General features: G+C 30.0%; 1 protein-coding gene across 1 annotated transcript; it reads right to left on the bottom strand.

Annotated features, from left to right (window-relative positions):
* Positions 1 to 324: 324 nt before the first annotated feature.
* Positions 325 to 16182, bottom strand: LOC142324773 (uncharacterized). Its single transcript, XM_075365752.1, has 2 exons — positions 16046 to 16182; positions 325 to 1350 (listed from the first exon to the last, which is right to left on the bottom strand). The coding sequence occupies exons 1-2, from the start codon at positions 16058 to 16060 to the stop codon at positions 997 to 999; spliced, it is 369 nt and encodes a 122-aa protein (XP_075221867.1). The 5' UTR covers positions 16061 to 16182; the 3' UTR covers positions 325 to 996.
* Between the last annotated feature and the right edge of the window lie 2482 nt (positions 16183 to 18664).

Genomic DNA, 18664 nt, shown 5'->3' with positions numbered 1-18664 from the left:
AAAGTATTTCTTTACTGTAAATATTTTTTCTGAGAAAGCACATTTCTACTAATTTATCCCCTCTGCCGACATTGTGACTGTAATTAGGTCACTGGTATTCAGTGAATGGCACTTATCAGATTTGGTGAGTGTGAGATTAGAACAAGACAAATTGCTGAAAGCATCCTGTAAAACACTATAATCTAATACAAAAAGTAAGTATGCCGATTCATTTCATTTGTGCAGAAATAAGCAAAGTATCAAGAACTGCATCAGGTATCCAGTAAAAATTGTAAGATCTTATTTTTATCTAAAACTATATTTATTTATCATTATTTTACAAAGTTTTATATGATCTATTTGTTTTAAAACACTTTTCTTCTCAATAGTATTGTTTCTTAATAACTGTTTTCTGTAATTTTATGAAAAAATATGAGAGGAAAAATTATGTAGTATGTCTATACTCTTTAAAAATATCTTACGTGGATTGCTTGGCTTTTGTGTTAGAAAGTTGATTCATTGTTTGTAAAAATATTAACTTCATCTTCATGTGTAAATCAATGTGAGGAAATATGGTTTAAATTTATTTAAGCTAATAAATTTTTGTACAACTCACCTTTTTAAATATTTGAAAATTTGCTTTGAGAATATTTTTTTGGAACTATAAAGCAGTTCTTTTCTCTAAGATGATCCCCACTTATGCTACTCAGAATCTTCTGAAAGCATATTTGCATTTATCTAGAATTTGAGTTTTTTTTAAATTTATTTTATGAAAGTTTAATGATTTATCTATTACAGTCAGTAAAAACAACTTTCTTGACATTTTTGTAATGCATTTTTTCTGAATGAAAATTTTTATTAATTCATGATTTTAAATTTGAAAAAAACACTGAAAAATTGCACTATTTCTTAGCATAGTAACCCTGTGCTCACTTTCAAATCATCCTTATAGTATTTAAAGATACTTATTGTTTTAAATATAATTATAATAAATTTACATCCAGAAGATGGTGCTTGTTAATGATGCTGAACTGGGAAATCTGCATACCATCCAAAGGAACCTTTATGTCCAGTATGTGCTCCAAAATCTACATATTCATGATGGTGATGATCATTTGCTGCTTGTCTTTCAAATCTGCCTGCATCAGGATCAACTTGTGATTTTTCTTGTGCACCACGAGGTACACGCACTACATTTGTTGTTGCTTTAGAGTTAGAATTTGGTAAATCTTCCACTTCAACTAACTGTACATCCTCAAGAGGTATGGCTATAAAACGAGGCCTGCTTCGTGGAACTGAATCAACTACCACTAATGTTGTTAGTAACCATAACGAAAATGAAACTAACACACTTGACCAAATTACTGTAACCTAAAACAAAAAAATACAAATCCACTGATTAATTTGAATAAATATTAATATTTTATTTGTATTAAAGGTTTTTTGGATTGTATATAAAATAAATTAATGAGTAAAATCAAGTTTATGTACACTATAAAAATAAGTTTTGGTGGAAAAAAATTGTTAAGATTTGGTGGACATTGAATTGTCTTCCTAAGACCAGTCAATTTGAACTCAAACTTATTCAACTTATTGGAAATAGTAGCCACTTTTCTATGTGGTGCCAAACAGTTCTATTAAAAACATGACTTTATAACATTTTTCTTTTTTCTTTAAACAAGTAGTTATCCATAATGTTGTATCTCACATGTATTTGTTAACATCTTCATGTAACAATGTTTTTTACCTCCCAAAATATTTTTTCATGAAATTTTCTGTTTCAAAATGGCAGCTGCTTCTTAGACAAAGAATAAAAGAAAAATGTGGGGAAAGGAAATTCTGTAATTCCAAACCTCCTCTTGTTACAAAGTGAATATTTGGTACCCCTCCCCTCTTGATGTTATACATGATTTCCGGTCCATCTCTCAGTGACTATTCAATAGATACCTCATTCTTTCATGTTTTACAGCAAATTTAAGTGTAACGTTTGTCACTGAGGCGTAACTTCTACTATCATACATCATGTTGCTTTTCTCACTCAGTACATTTTTAAATGCTTTATTTCAGTTTGGTCTTTGTTGAAGTTATTTTTTATCATATTTCCCTCTGACATATTATGAAACAATTTTTAAAAAATGGAATGTAAATAATAAAAAAAAAAAACATGGGATTTACCTACTGACAATCATCAGTCAGAAATGCTCAATGTCCCTGGAAATAATGTTATACAATATATCTGATACAATAACATTAGCTCTGGCTTTAGCTAAACCTTTCACAATAATTTGTAATAGCAATTTTTTTATTTTATTATTTAATTTTTGCTTTATTAATTCAATTTTGTTGATGAGCTCTATTCATTGAATAAAAATGAGTGATTTATATTGTATATTAATACAATGAGTGATTAATATTTTATATTATATTTAAGATATATTATAAGAATAAAATTTTCTAAATTAGAACAATAGTATTTACTTCAAAACTGATAAAATCTGAAGGATCATTAAATGCCATGGCCTTACATTATACTCTGATTGATAATTAACTTGTGGGTTCTTTTATTGTACAAGAGTTTGTTTATCAATCAACATTAAAGTATTATAGTAAAATAATTCCAGTTTGTAAAAATTATGGAATGAATAAATATAGTCAATGTAAATTATTTCCTTTCTTTAGAAAATAATAACTTGCTTTCCATGCAGTCTTACTTTAGAAAGAATTGCAACTCTAATAAAAAAAACTTAAAAGGAAAGGTATTACATTAATGACCACATGCAAAGAGTCAGAAGAGGCAACCAGTATTGCTTGAAAATAATATGAACCCAATGGACTGACATTAAATAAGACACAACTCATTCCGCCATATTTAATTTGATTAGTTATAACAAATATGTATTTGTATCCAAAAATAACTTTTAAAAAATGTAAAACTTAATAAATTCTTTCAGTTATTATTCAGCCTTTGTTACTGTGTGGAATATTATTGTGGGATCAAGTTACTGGCTGCACTCTTTTCTTGTATTTAAAGGTTGTAGCTGGTGTTACATTAAGAGATTCAAGTAAACCACGATTTTGTATAGCTAAAGTTACAGCATTTTATATGATTGGTGTAAGTTAAAAATCAAAAGATAACTTTCCTTGTGACTGTGACTTTCATTCCCATAAAACAAGTAGCATATTAAACTGTGTAATGATGTCTTGATTCACAACACTGTTCACTGTAGTTTCAAAGAAAATGGGGCCCACTATTCTACAATATGACACCACACTCCTATTTTCAGAGAGTGGAAGGGGTTTTCATGTAACACATGTCAATTTTCAGTTGATCAAATTCTAGCATTTTGACTATTCATGTAGCCACTAAGATGAAACCATGCTTCATCAGGGAAGAAAACATGGTCTAGATCTGCAATTCCATGGTTGTCGTAAAATGACTGTACAGTACACTATGCACTTTTCTTTACCCAGCTCCTTCAGTTTCTGAACACTGCGAACATGATATGCACAAAGGTGTTAATCGCTTCATTACTTTCTGATTGCTTCCTTATGAAATCTGAGAGTGCGCTGATAATCTCCTCAAGTTTTTTGAAAGCGAACACTGCACATCACATTGTTAACCTCAGTCATTTTAGCATCAGTCAAAATGGCTGGTCTCCTGGTTCTTTTGTCTGCAACTGAACTGCATTCTCTAAAACGGGTGATTAATCTTATTATGGTTGAATTGTTAGGCACTGCCACATCTGGATATTTCCCATGAAATTTGTCTACAACATGTGCCTAAGAATGACTGGAAAAGTAATATTCAACAATGAAAACTCATTGCTCTTGGGAAAATAATGACATATTTACCAAGCAATAAACAAAGCACTACTGCAAGCATCATGTGATCAATGGCATCTAGGTTTGTTAATACCCATGATTCTCTCTTGCAGAAGCGACAGAACTTTTTCAACTCTACTACTATATATTAACACTTTAATTTTAACTTGTGTGACTTTTGGATCTCTCTGTATACTATTTTAAGTTTTTTCAACCACTGTAAACATTTTTTTGTGAAGCTTCAAAAATTATGTTTATTTCATGAAGTTTCAGTAAATCTAATGCTACACTATAGGCATATCAAAGTAAAGAAATATTGTGTTATTAAATAAATGAATCTATACTTTTAATTTTAGTATTATTTTTTATTAATAAGATGTTGTAGGTTATGTTAACATTATAAATTAAATTCAAGAAGATGAAAAACGTATTACATTACCAAAATCATACAGAATCACAATAAAATTTCTCTTCACATTTCTAACTTTTTTCTTATTTTAAAATTAATTTTAATAACTAATAACTTTTCTTACACCCCTTTAGTGCAATTAATGTTTATAATACAGTTTTGTTTATTATTTTTTTCTATTTCATTCTGAGTTTATATTATATCAATATGAGCAACCATATCCAAAGAGCAAAATCACTGAAACAGTGCTGTTAATAACTGTAGTACTCTTTAGCGTAGGCATTCAAATCCGTTACAAGTGTACAAATCTTGTCACACACATTTAATTGCTTGGATAATCCATCGCACCAATTGGTGGTTCTCTAAATGAATGTACACGATTTAAAGGTTAAGTAATATTTTTTTTCACAAACAACACGTGTTTGAATAGAATGATTAAAGAGCTTGTACCCTGCACCTTTTCTTGCAATTAAATTAGAATAAAGAGTTAAACATTGTATCACTTAAATTTTGAACTGAATGAATAGAATACTACGTCATGACTGAATAAACAATGCTGTTTAAAACAAAGAAGTTATTAAACAATACATGTGAAACAGTTCTTTAATTGATGAAGAAGAAGATCACTGGGTCACAGGACTCTTAGAAAAATAAAGAAGTTAAACCATCATGTCTCTACAACAGGATTATAGGAACTTATGTTTTCCATGAAATAAACATTTAACAGATCCTGTAAAACATTGAAGTTGAGTAATAGCAATTTTAAGTTGTGAGTTGATGATAACTGCCCATTTTCATAATTTATAACTGCATTCTTTTACAGGCTGCTATCAAAAAGAGCAACCAGCTGTAAAAATTCTTCCAACCATTGAGAAAATAGGTTAAACCTTAATTCTGCCCACTATCATAAGTATTAACTATTATTTATCTCTACTAGTCATAACGTTGGGCTTTGCCCAGGCCCCCAAAAGTGAGAATGTTTCAAAAAACATTTTTAATTAAATTTAGCCAAGTTTAATGCCATAGTAACTGACAATTATTTTTTAACATACTAAGTGGGGAAACAAATAAAAAAGCTAATAAGAGGATTTAAAAAATATAAATATTACAACACTCTGTAATAAAACTAAGAATCCAAAATTATAAATATATTAATTTTCACAGAAACGAGTCATTCTCTGAAACTTAATTTAATAATTGGTTTTTATTTTTTTTGCTTTTTTTATCAGCAACAATTTCCAAATTTTTCTGTTTAAAACTGTTAAATTATCTTTTGAGAGAAAAGCATTGTTTGAAAATATCTTTCAAGTTTGAATTTCATGAACAACGGATTCAACCTGTTTCTGAAAAAAATGTTGTATTATTATTTTTTGAAGTATTTGCAGGCATCTCAAGTTCAGATAACTTTATAAATGATAACATATACCCTTTTATTTCATAATTATTTTTTTTACACTACTCACAATATTTCTTGTAAAAACCAAAATTCGAAGGTCAACTAAATGACAACTCTAACTAGCTAATTTATTACAGACTTAAAATCCGCAGGCATACCAACCAATCCTGAATTTGGTTGTTTATCCCAAGAAACAACCACAATATTAACTTTCGTAAGAATTTGCTGGGTGTCGATCTCCTTAGTCTTTCAAGTTATTGAAAAATTTTTATCGATTCAATTTTTATGTTTACGACTTTATACATAAAATAAAACTTTCTAAAGAGATGTAGATGTAATAGTTAGGAAGGCAGAGTCAGTATTGTAGACTATTATCTTATTATCACAATACCAATAACGAGAAAATGTTCAAATAAACTGAAAAGTGTAGGCAAAAACTGTTTAAAAATTATAAATATCAAATTATCTTCTTACTGCCTTTTTTTCCTGTTTAGCCTCCAGGAATCACTGTCAAGTATTACTTCATAGGATGATATGTATGAGTGTAAATGAATTGTAGTCTTGTACAATCTCAGGTCGACCATTTCTGAAACGTGTTAGTTAATTGAAACCCAGTCACCAAAAACACTGGTATCCACGATCTAGTATTCAAATCTGTATAAAAGTTACTAGAATTTGAGCACTGGAACTCTCAACTCTGAAATCAGCAGATTTGAAAGACGTGTTCACCACTAGAACAACCCGGTGGATTATCTTCTTACTAGCTGTAGTAAAATAAAATATAAGGAGACAATGAATGGCTCTCCTGGTCATTCATTTTTACTTCCTATTCATTTTTTTTACTTTCCCTGTGAATATTGTTAGAATAGCTATTATATTAAAGGGAAAAGTATAGTGATTATTTCAAAAATGGGGTATTGATTTTTTAAATGTTGGTTTTAGAATATATCTAGTATACCTAGAAAAAAACATGTGTATTATTATGTGTGTCGCACTGCTTTTGATCCCATGTCTCAGGTGGCCAAACAAGTTTGGCTCAAATACTTCTGTATATGAGGCATTAATCATGTTAATTTTTTTCTAAATGTATTCTGGGGGTGGGGATTGCGAAAAAACCAATTTTGATTTTCTTCAGATGAATATTAGATAAAACTTTATTAAAGCAAATTTGTTACCTGCATTGCATAGATAAATAAAAAAAATATATATTTTAATAAATCAACCCCCGCTTCTTAAAATTGAAATACATGTTGTTTTTTTTTAAATTTAATTCCCACCTCTAAAAAATATATATTCTGTTTTTTGACGCTTAATTTTTATTATTACAATTTTTTTAGCAGTTTTCTTCATCATTTAAAGGGCTATTAAAATTAAAGTACCTTGGGCACCTATATTGTAATCCGGACCCAAAATGAGAAGAAATTTTTGTCATTACTTTCATAAAAGTTATACTTTATTCATTCAATGTTTTTAAAGCAGTCTCTTTTAAATTAATTTTTTCAGAAATTAATTTATAAATAAATTTTCCCCAGAGTAACAAAGCCTCTAAAATCAATTTTTTTAAATTTAAAATTTGGGAATTTTGATGGTTGGGTCTTATTTTGGTGATCATAATTATCAATCAAACCATCCCCCGCCAGGATACTTGGGCTCCCAAATTTTAAAAGATTTGGTAAAACCTTTTTTTTTAGTTTCGATCTCAACGTTTATAAAACTAATTTTGGTTAATATTATATTTATTAAAAGAGTTGAGCGTCGCTACATAATTCATTGATAGTCGTAGGTTTAATTGTTCTTGAAGTTGATTCAACTCAATCTAATACAACTTCACAATTTTTGCAAAATTGGGCAGAAACATATAATGATTTTTTAAAATTATTTTTAATTTACAATTTTATAGAATTTTTTATGATTTTATTTTTTTACAATTTTATTTTACTGTTTTTTACTTCCTTGTATGAAGTAAAGGAAGTATTGTGATCGTAAAAAATCTCGGTTTTCTGATCTCAACGGAAATATCCATTTTGACCATCCCTGAATCCATTTTGACTAGTTTCGGCGTGTGACGTCTGTACGTACGTATGTGCGTATGTATCTCGCATAACTCAAAAACGATTAGCAGTAGGATGTTGAAATTTTGGATTTAAGACTGTTGTAACATCTAGTTGTGCACCTCTCCTTTGATTGTAATCGACTAGACCAAGTGTCCAAAAAAACTGGATTTTGGTCTTTTTGTTAACTGCAGTAATAAGCCCTCATTAAGAGCTTTTCAACAATATAGCATAATTGTTACTTATTTTCACTGGTTGCAGAGTTATAGCCAAATTAAATGTTAATTAATGAATTATATCTTATAAGGGGTAACACATCGGTTCGAATCAGACTTCATCTCCTTTTTTTAATTTAAATATACTGATTTATTAATAATTATTAACCTCTGATTGTAAAAAGATTTTTAGAATAAATAATAATTCAATAACATTAAACAAAAAATAAAATGAAAAAATATCAGAAATTATTAATGAAATAAAATTTTATGTACTAATCATTTAAAAAAAATGTGTATAGGCAATTTAATAGGCGTACAAGGAAGTCCACATCAGATTTTTTTTTTACAAATTTGTAGAATATTTTATTTGGAATTTTTTACGTTTTTACAGTACTATTTTCTGACCGGCGTAGCCTGCACGTCATGCGATATTGCATGACCTGTGTAGTCATGCGATATGATGCCAGCTTTTTTAATGGTATGTAGATTAAGTTGACTCAACTTCTAAAACAAATCAACCTGCGACTACCAGTGAAAAAAATTAAGACAATCAGTAACGATGCCTAAAGAGATACTTTCATTTTAAAATACTACACAAAACCAATCTCTTACAATTAGCCTGGTTGTCTGGATATCCTTCTAAATGGAGAAGATATTTGACAAAGGTTTTTTTAAATTTTTTAATGGTGATGAATATTATACCATCATCGTTTGGTAATACTATTAGTATTACAGTCGCTGCAGATCAGTCTGTAGCAAAGCTTAACCGTAATTTTAAATTAAAATTTTTTTAAAACTTTTTGACACTACACGGAGAGAAATAATATTGGTCAGTTTATGAAAAAATGTAATAAAAATTACTATTACTAACTTACTAGTTTCCTTGCGTTGGATGACAAAATCATCTCGGATTTAGTTAAGTTGATCAATTTTCAGGCACGAAACATTTGAAATGGTGAAAATCTTATTATAATATTTAAAGATTAACATTGCATTTTTTAAATCCTCAGATTTGCTAATCTTAAATTAGCAAAACCGATTGCATTGTATTCTTTTCATCTTTGTTACTGGTGTTCTTGTTTCTACAATAATGGTATCACTATTTGTGGTCACCCTACTAAAAAGAGTTCTAAATGCATACATAATTTAATGCTTATAAAACTATTTAGTCTTTTTTAATCTTTAAAATAAATTAACAGGATTTTTGTCAATTTATTTCTAGGAGATGCGGACTCACTCCGATTTATTCTAAATTTATACTAATCCTTAACTTCTTCAAAAGTTGGTAACATTGGTCAACATGATTTTTGTCTCACGAGACCAGTAGGTATACTTAATGCAGTTTTTATCCTGTTTTCAAATATATATTCGGAATTTCTCCATCACCCACAGGTTTTTGTTATTTTAATTTTTTTAAATATTTTAAAACGTTTTTTCGTCCATTTTCCCATTGTCAAGTAAAAGCTCCTAGAGCATTGTAAATATGATGGAACCAAATGAGCTAATTCAAAGAGTAGTGTTGCTACTGTTGTGCAGGTACAGACATGTACAAATATGATCTAGTACAGCACACATTCATCAGAACGATGCCAGGTTATGAGAAAGTAGTGAACCAGTAAATACGTCATTGTGAGTGCTTTGTGTGTCTGAATTATTGTGTATTACATATTTGCAACTTTATTTCTTTTAATTAGTCGTTAGTTACGAAATGACTAGAGTTTGTTTAAATCAAGCTAACAATCTTTGTTATGTATGTGGTGAAGTGACGCTCAAGTCCCACCATTAGTAAAAAAGTGTTATGAACTTTATTTTGGGTATAAAGTCGGGGAGTAAACAAGGACCTGGGCCCCACATTTCTATTGTTTATAGTGTTCTAGGCTTCTCACTACATGGAAAAATGGCACATACCACATGCCATTTGCTATACCTATGATTTGGTGGGAACCCAATGATTACTCCTCTGACTGTTATTTCTTTTTAACAAACATTAAAGGGATTGTCAAAATCAAAACGTACAGTGGTGCACCCTAACTTGCAATCTGAAATGAGATCAGTTCCACACTGCCAAGAATTGCTCATACCAAAGCCTCCAGAATATGTGACATTAGATGAAGAGAGCTCAGAATCTGATGGAAGTAAGGAAGAAAACGAAACAGATTCTCGTGATACAACTTTTGAACAAAGCAGTTCATTTGAGCCTCATTTGACTCAAGAAAATCTTAACGATCTCATACGAGATTTAAAGTTATCCAAAAAAATAGTTTGAAATACTTGCTTCCCGGCTAAAAGGAGGGAATATTCTTCAAAAGAATACAAAGATATGTACTTACCGCAATCGTCATTTTGAATTTAAAGACTATTTTTCTGAAGAAAGTGGCTTAGTGTTTTGTAATGACATTTCTTCTCAAAGTGGAGACACTTTGTAATGAACATAGCGCTTCTTTATTGATTCCTTTAAAGTTAGTTTAAAAGCTGTGCTTCTGCATAATGGTAATAAATTCCCATCAGTTCCTGTTTCTCACTCTGCTAGTATGAAAGAAACATAAGAAAACTTTAAATTTATATTGGAAAAGGTTTAATATGCAGCGTATGAATAGAATATTTGTGGTGATTTGAAGGTAGTACTTATTTTTGGTATGCAGCTTGATTACACAAAGCACTGTTGTTTTTTGTGTGAATGGGATAGTAGAAACAGAAAAAACCATTTCATTACAAAACAATGGTCTAAACGTGAATCACTCATTCGACAAAAAGTTCTTTTTGGTTCTCCAGTGAATTAATTTAATAGATATAAGAAAATATCACAATATTTTCCTGTCGCGATGTCTACTCAAATTAGGATGACAGTCCAAATTAAGGATATCTAATTTAAAAATATTGAGGATACAAGTGCGATTCATTTTCGAATTAAGAAATGTAGATATCGATATAATTTTAGGCAACGTATTAAAAGGTTTTACAGAAATCCCCATTATATTTAGATTTTTTAAAAGTGGTGGTGTCTTCAAAGTAATTCGCCTTTAAAACCTTTTCAGATCATGTAACCATTAAACTGGCTATTGCGGCGTCAGTTTTAAAACGCTGTTACAAAATCATTTTATATGGGATCTAAGTCGGGTATTTTTTTTTATATTCACAAAGTAATCAGTTTTATTATACGATTTGAACGATGTTTATACGATGTAAAATGTTTTATTTAGACTAGAAAGAATATACCATTTTTTTCTCAGAAATGTGCTTGTGTGTGTGTGCGTGACTTGTGTATTATAATTGCTATGAGGGCTACAAATTTATTTATTATTTACAAAAATAGCTTATCTTCTTATCTTACTAGCAACATATCGATGCTAATGAAAGACATAATAAAAATTATGATATACGGCATACAAAAAAAGAAGGTATTTGTGGTCATAAATACGTCACTTTTACTTGAGGTCTATAAATATCTTTTCTGACAAATGGTATCGGTAAACATGCAACACATAACTATTCGTAATGAATAACACTATACAGTAAAAATTGTTTTTTGTCGATCTGAATAGCCTTTTAAGTGGTGGGAATTTTTATAAAACGTAGTTTTCTGAATCTCTTTCATTTATACTAACATATGTTACTAATCTGTGATTTATGACACGGATTTTTCATCATATTTTGGTCAATTTTCATCCGATTTGCTTGAAAGTACTATTTTTAAAATCAGCAAACTATGTTTCATAAACACAAAGCAAAAAAAAAAATATTTCGCTTATAAAAGACGCGGTAGAAATGTGCAAAAAAATTCTGCAATTAAATTATCGTAATTTTTGAACTGTTTCAATTTTTTGTTGTTACAGGCATAAAAAATATCCAATCGTAACGAGTTTTTTTTTTTTTTAATCTGTTAAATCTCTTTAATATACTGTAATTTTTTGAAATTTTTTTCACAAGAGGGTAGCATAAGACTTTGAAGGGAGGCAATCAGATACCAACATATTTTCGCGAAGCGCTAATCAACCGCGGATCATTGTGATGGGAAAAGGTTAAGGATGATTACATTACATTATCTTCATCTTCTTTCGAATGAGGAAATAAATAGTCTAAACCAAAAGTAAATAACTGCATGTCAGGCACAGCTATATTAAAAGCTTATTTAAAAGTGCTATGTAACTGAAAAAGAGTGCAACCTCAGAAATTAGAATATGTTTTGAGTGAAAAATTAAAAATTTTCCGAACAAGTGTTGCTAAATCAAACTTTTTAACATGAACTTCACAGATAAAAATACTTCGTTAATAGAAATAATTCCCTTATTCAAAATCTGATCAGCTAATTCAACTAATGTCAGTTCTTAATTTATTTTTTAATCGTAATAAAATAATGACTGTAAATTACACATTTGGCGTAGAAATTACATTCAAAATTCTATTCAAAATACAGTTGCTTAATTAATACTTGGAGAACGATTGGCAAGAAACGTCAGCATATTATTTGTTGTAAGCCACATATCAAAGGATTTTAAATATAAATATGAAACCATCATTTACTGTTTTAAGAATTACGGCTTAAATAAATCTGATAAAACGCTGAAGCATTAAAAGAAAATGATTAACGGAAGCGATTGAATCCGAAAACACCGTCAAGTTTTCTCTGTTCAGTGAATGACGAAAGTAATCGTTAGTTATAAACAAAGAGGACGCCGTTGGTAATGTGTATGATGTGAAAATAAATATGATTGATATTTATAATATATGATTAATATTTTCAATGCTTTTATGTCGGACACGGGAATTTACCACTTTCATCAACATAATCTACTTCTCTTTCACACATTGAAAGTGATACTATTACACATATAATCGTAATTTATAGGTCAAGCGAACATTGACAGAAATTTTCGATTGTAGTTCAAGCTCATAAAAAACGTCGCAGAAAGCAGGCAAAGTAATATATATCACAACAGTAAAGTGCAGCATAGTTAAGATTACTACATCTTTAAGGATCACAGTAAATAACTTAATTTTAGGAAATAAACACAATTTTAACAGTATTATTATTAAATTTCAATATCAAAACGTATAAATATATTAATTATTCTTTAATCTTACTGACAGTCACTTTCCGAAAATTTGGATCATTATTTTACTAATTCAATAGTTAAAAATTTCATTAGTTTAAACTTTATTACTTTCCCTTAGTTTTCGTAATCACCAGATTTTTCTATTCTCTTCATTTATAATTTTTTTTTACGATATTGAATACCAAAAAGCAATCTTTATAAAATTATTAGAAAAAATACTTCTTCAAGTGAAGCGTACCTGGGTATTATTGGCTTTTAAATTAGAACTATTAACTAGAGAGGCCTAATTATAGAACATTTGACATCTTTTATTATAAAAAAAAATTGAATTAAAAAAACTCTGTTCGGTCCAATAAACCGTCGAAAAGTCGGAGAAATTAATTCAAACACACCGAATCTTACAAAAGCATTCAAAATGTTCTATGTAATCCAAAAAACTTAAAAATATTTTCAATATTTAAAAAATATTTTACTTTTGATTTACCTACGATATTAAGGCACACTACTCATATATAAAGTTAATGTTTTGTACTTAAAAACTACAAAATAAAGTGGCTTAGATACTTCTCTTACCTAAGACAAGAGGATAATAGACAAAGAACCTGTTATTTTTGTACTGTTTTTTTTTTGTTGATGCAGCATGATTCAGAATCAGTTCTAGTTAACAATATTATTACTTCAATTAAAAGTCTACAAAGTCAATTCGAATGTCTACATTACACGTGTATTTAGGCCTGGATTTATACCTTAAGTTCTGTCAGGCCGGTCATCTGCTTTGGTAACTTGAAAAATTAAGCTGTTAATCATAAAACTTGAATTAATAAATAAAGTAACCCAAATATTTACATAGCTGCAATGTCAAAACAAACATTTTTTTTTGTTTCTGTTGATCTTAGAGAAACCGAATCAATAAAAAATTAATGGCGGTTCATTTGTTTTTATTTATTATTATTATTTTTCTTGTTTACATATAATTCAATTGGATGATTTTCGAAAACAGTTGGAAACTCTTTTCAGAGAAATAGATTGATATAATACATTTATACGTACATATTTATATATAATATATATGTTCACATGAACATGTGCTAAAGTCCTTCGTTTGAGAGTTACGGCTAGTGAAAATTTCACTCGGATTTCAACGACCTCGATGAAATGAGGTTGCACTGAAATTTTTAGAACATTAATTAAGGAGCAGAAGTAGTTATTTGTTATGGTTTTTGATTTCAAAAATCGAATAAATAGGTCTGAGAACCGCATCTGCAGTAATTTTTGAGAATTCTGAAGTGAAAACCAATAAATTGGAGTAAAAACCCAGCTTTTATGTTTAACTTTGTTAAATGGGTAATAAACACACAAAACGTTAAGAGAATTTTATCTGAAGAAACAAGGAAAAAGTTATATAAGTTCAACAAAAGTTAAAATAAAAAAGGAAAGTTAGAAAAATTTGAGTTTTATTTAGAAACAACACATTTCTCAGAAAAGTAACCAAAAACCAAATTCTGTTTTTGTGATGTGAAAAATTTGTAAAAACAAAATTTACTGTTAAAAACTGCTGTTTAAAAAATTAAAAAAGAAACTGGAAATTACAAAACAATTGTAAATTAAAAATTACTTAGGTATAATGATTGTTTTTTTAATGACAGAAATACCAAATTATTTAAAAAATTATTATTTCAAAGTTGGAAGTAAAATAACAGCTGATCAACGCTGCGCAATACTGCATTAGTGTTTAAATCATTCTGTAAGGTACATTAAGCACATCGGGTACTGTGAAATGTCCTGTTGTTGGTGACTGTTTTCTCTAAATTTTAGTTTGATCGTGATCGGTTTGTAGTTGAAGTAATGCCGTACTTATTTACAACAGAGGAATACGCTGATGTGATATTCACTTTGGGTGTGTGTAATGGTAATGATACAGCTGCTGCAGTAGAATATGAAATACGAATTCCGAATCGCAGGATTCCAGATCCCAAAACAAATAGCACGACTATTCGCAATCTTCGGAAAATAGATTCACTACGTAGTAATTGTACCAACTACGAACTATCTGTCCAACATGAAGCTATTACTGATGAAATTATTATCGAAGCAGTTCAGCGTAGTCCAGACATCATGGTGCCGGCCTCCGTGGCGCGAGTGGTAGCGTCTCGGCCTTTCACACGGAGGTCCTGGGTTCGAATCCCGGTTAGGCATGGCATCTTTTACACACGCTACAAAGCACTCATCTTATCCTCTGCGGAAAAAAGTGTTTAACTGCGGACCCGGAGGTTAAACACAAAAAAAAGTTAGTACATCAGTACACGATGTTTTTCTAAGTGGTTCGGAGTTTAGCGGTCGACGGTTTAGAGGACAATTAACAAAACAAGTTTTATCTTTATCGTAAACAGTCAGTTCTACATCTACATCCAGGAGACGGTCCACTTCGCTTGGACTTTTGCAACTGGTGGAGTACAAATCGACAACTCTAGAAGTTTATTACCCATTTAACAAAGTTATTGCACGTTAGACATCAAAAAAGGGGTTTTTATCCCAATTTATTGGTTTTCACCCCAGATTTCTCAAAAACTATTACAGATACCTTTGTAGGATTTATTTTGATTTTTGCAGGTCAAAAACTATAATAAATTATTAATTCTGCCCGTTAATTAACATCCTAAAATTTTTGTTCAGCCTCATTTCACCGTGGTACCTGAAATCCGAGCGAAATCTTTCACTAGCCGTAACCCGCAAACGAAGCGTCATGTTAGGACAGATGTTAATATGAATTTTTCCCATTATTGTTACGAGTAGAGCAGGTTACGAGTTGTTGAAAGTCCCGGGAGAACTTCGTTGTAAACCCGTGTATATATATATATATATATATATATATATAATCATACCTATTATTATATATATATATATATATATATATATAATATAATCATACCTATTATTGTAGATAATTTTTCATTAAGGCTTATTCCGATTACGTAAGACCATTTCCTGGCATTCTGATAAGCTGATATAAAATGTAGTTATATCAAAATGAATTATTATTAAAAAAAAAAAAAAAATAGATGTAACGGGGTTCTATTCTATGTTGGTAAAATGCATATTTTAAAGAGAACACTTACCGTAAGACGACTCATTTCGAAAGATGATAAAAGCAGTAAGAGTTTTTCAATAAATCGTTAACACCGTTCAGATTCGTATCTTTAACTGAGAGATCCGTGTCATTTTATTTATATATATATATATATACATACATACTAAGCGTACTGTATCATGATTTCCAATTGCAATTTACTAGTTCACTATTACTTTCACTGACAATGTGACAGTGGCTGATCACTCCCCACCTTAAATAATTTGTTTTTTACTCGGCTTGCGTCAAAATGAAGTTTTTATGTCTTAACTGATCTGTCAAGAACGTCAATCCATTTTATTTAAGTACGAACAATATGTCACACAGAATAAAAAAAATTAATTACCAGAATTTCCCCCCCCCCCCGCGCGTTTACATATAAAAACAAAAATGAGTATGAGAAAAAAGGCGTTGGACAAGTAAACAAACTTTAGTTTTAAAACGTAAAACATACTAATCGATCACGCTAATACGGGAAAGACACAAAAGTGTCTTTCAAATCACTTCATACTTGATACTATTATTTTTTTAAATTATGCTTATAATGAAAATTCTTATTATTAAAATTTTAGTAACGTAAGTAATGTGCATAATCGATTATTCTGCATTTTGTAACTATTTCGTTATTATCGTGAGTCTTTGTCGTTTATTATAGTTAGTTATAAAGTGGTAGATAGCTAAACGTCAATTTATTCAGACGTTTTGAAACACAAATATTCTTTTACAACTGATCATGAGAAGAGCTGTAAAAGTACTGGTGAACTAAAATTGCCCTCATTTATACTATTGATTGCAACGATCAAATAATTTTTGTTAAGAACCTCCTAAAGTTTTGCATTTATTAGTAAATGTTTCGAACTTTGAGTAAACAATTAAGCGACGATTTAAATGTAAACAAAATTGATCCAACAATGGAAAATATCTCAAAAATAAACGAAATAAAATAAACTTTTGCAGAATTAGAAGAAGAAAAATCAACAAATAAATTCATGAGATTTGTAAAAATCATGAGAGATATACGTATTTTAATTTTTTTAACAATATCAGAAGGATAATGTGTTTGAGCGGTATGTTTATTAACAACTTCATCGATTTTTCATACAATATGTATAAAAAGGTTGATTTCAATCGTGCAAGTGGAACTATGTAAATGAGAATTTTAAGAAAATAAAATGGTGGTTAGTAATTTTTTTTTTGTCTTCAGTCATTTGACTGGTTTGATGCAGCTCTCCAAGATTCCCTATCTAGTGCTAGTCGTTTCATTTCAGTATACCCTCTACATCCTACATCCCTAACAATTTGTTTTACATATTCCAAACGTGGCCTGCCTACACAATTTTTTCCTTCTACCTGTCCTTCCAATATTAAAGCGACTATTCCAGGATGCCTTAGTATGTGGCCTATAAGTCTCTCTTCTTTTAACTATATTTTTCCAAATGTATATTTTTCCAAATATTTTTCTTCATCTATTTGCCGCAATATCTCTTCATTTGTCACTTTATCCACCCATCTGATTTTTAACATTCTCCTATAGCACCACATTTCAAAAGCTTCTAATCTTTTCTTCTCAGATACTCCGATTGTCCAAGTTTCACTTCCATATAAAGCGACACTCCAAACATACACTTTCAAAAATCTTTTCCTGACATTTAAATTAATTTTTGATGTAGACAAATTATATTTCTTACTGAAGGCTCGTTTCGCTTGTGCTATTCGGCATTTTATATCGCTCCTGCTTCGTCCATCTTTAGTAATTCTACTTCCCAAATAACAAAATTCTTCTACCTCTATAATCTTTTCTCCTCCTATTTTCACATTCAGTGGTCCATCTTTGTTATTTCTACTACATTTTATTACTTTTGTTTTGTTGTTGTTTATTTTCATGCGATAGTTCTTGCGTAGGACTTCATCTATGCCGTTCATTGTTTCTTCTAAATCCTTTTTACTCTCGGCTAGAATTACTATATCATCAGCAATTCGTAACATCTTTAACTTTCTTCATCACTAGCATCCTTATATTTTCTACGTTCATCCATCAGCTGCAATATATCGTCTGAAACCCAAAGTTTTCTGCCAGTTCTCTTTATTCCGCCTAAGTTTGCTTCTGCTGATTTAAGAATTTCCTTTTTAAGATTCTCCCATTCTACTTCTACATTTTCTATCTTATCTTTTTTACTCATACCTCTTGCGATGTCCTCCTCAAAAATCTTCTTTACCTCCTCTTCCTCAAGCTTCTCTAAATTCCACCGATTCATCTGAGACCTTTTCTTCAGGCTTTTAATACCCAATCTACATTTCATTATCACCAAATTATGGTCGCTATCAATGCCCAGGGTAAGTTTTGCAGTCAACGACCTGATTTCTAAATCTTTGCTTAACCATGATATAATCTATCTGATACCTTGCAGTATCGCCTGGCTTTTTCCAAGTGTATATTCTTCTATTATGATTTTTAAATTGGGTGTTGGCAATTACTAAATTATACTTCGTGCAAAACTCTATAAGTCGGTCCCCTCTTTCATTCCTTTTGCCCAGCCCGTATTCACCCACTATATTTCCTTCCTTGCCTTCTCCAATGCTTGCATTCCAATCTCCAACTATTATTAAA

This window comes from Lycorma delicatula, chromosome 1, assembly GCF_047948215.1.
Source record: "Lycorma delicatula isolate Av1 chromosome 1, ASM4794821v1, whole genome shotgun sequence".
NCBI lineage: Eukaryota > Metazoa > Arthropoda > Insecta > Hemiptera > Fulgoridae > Lycorma > Lycorma delicatula.
Note: the sequence above shows the minus strand (reverse complement) of the source record. Positions and strands in the feature narration are given on the sequence as shown.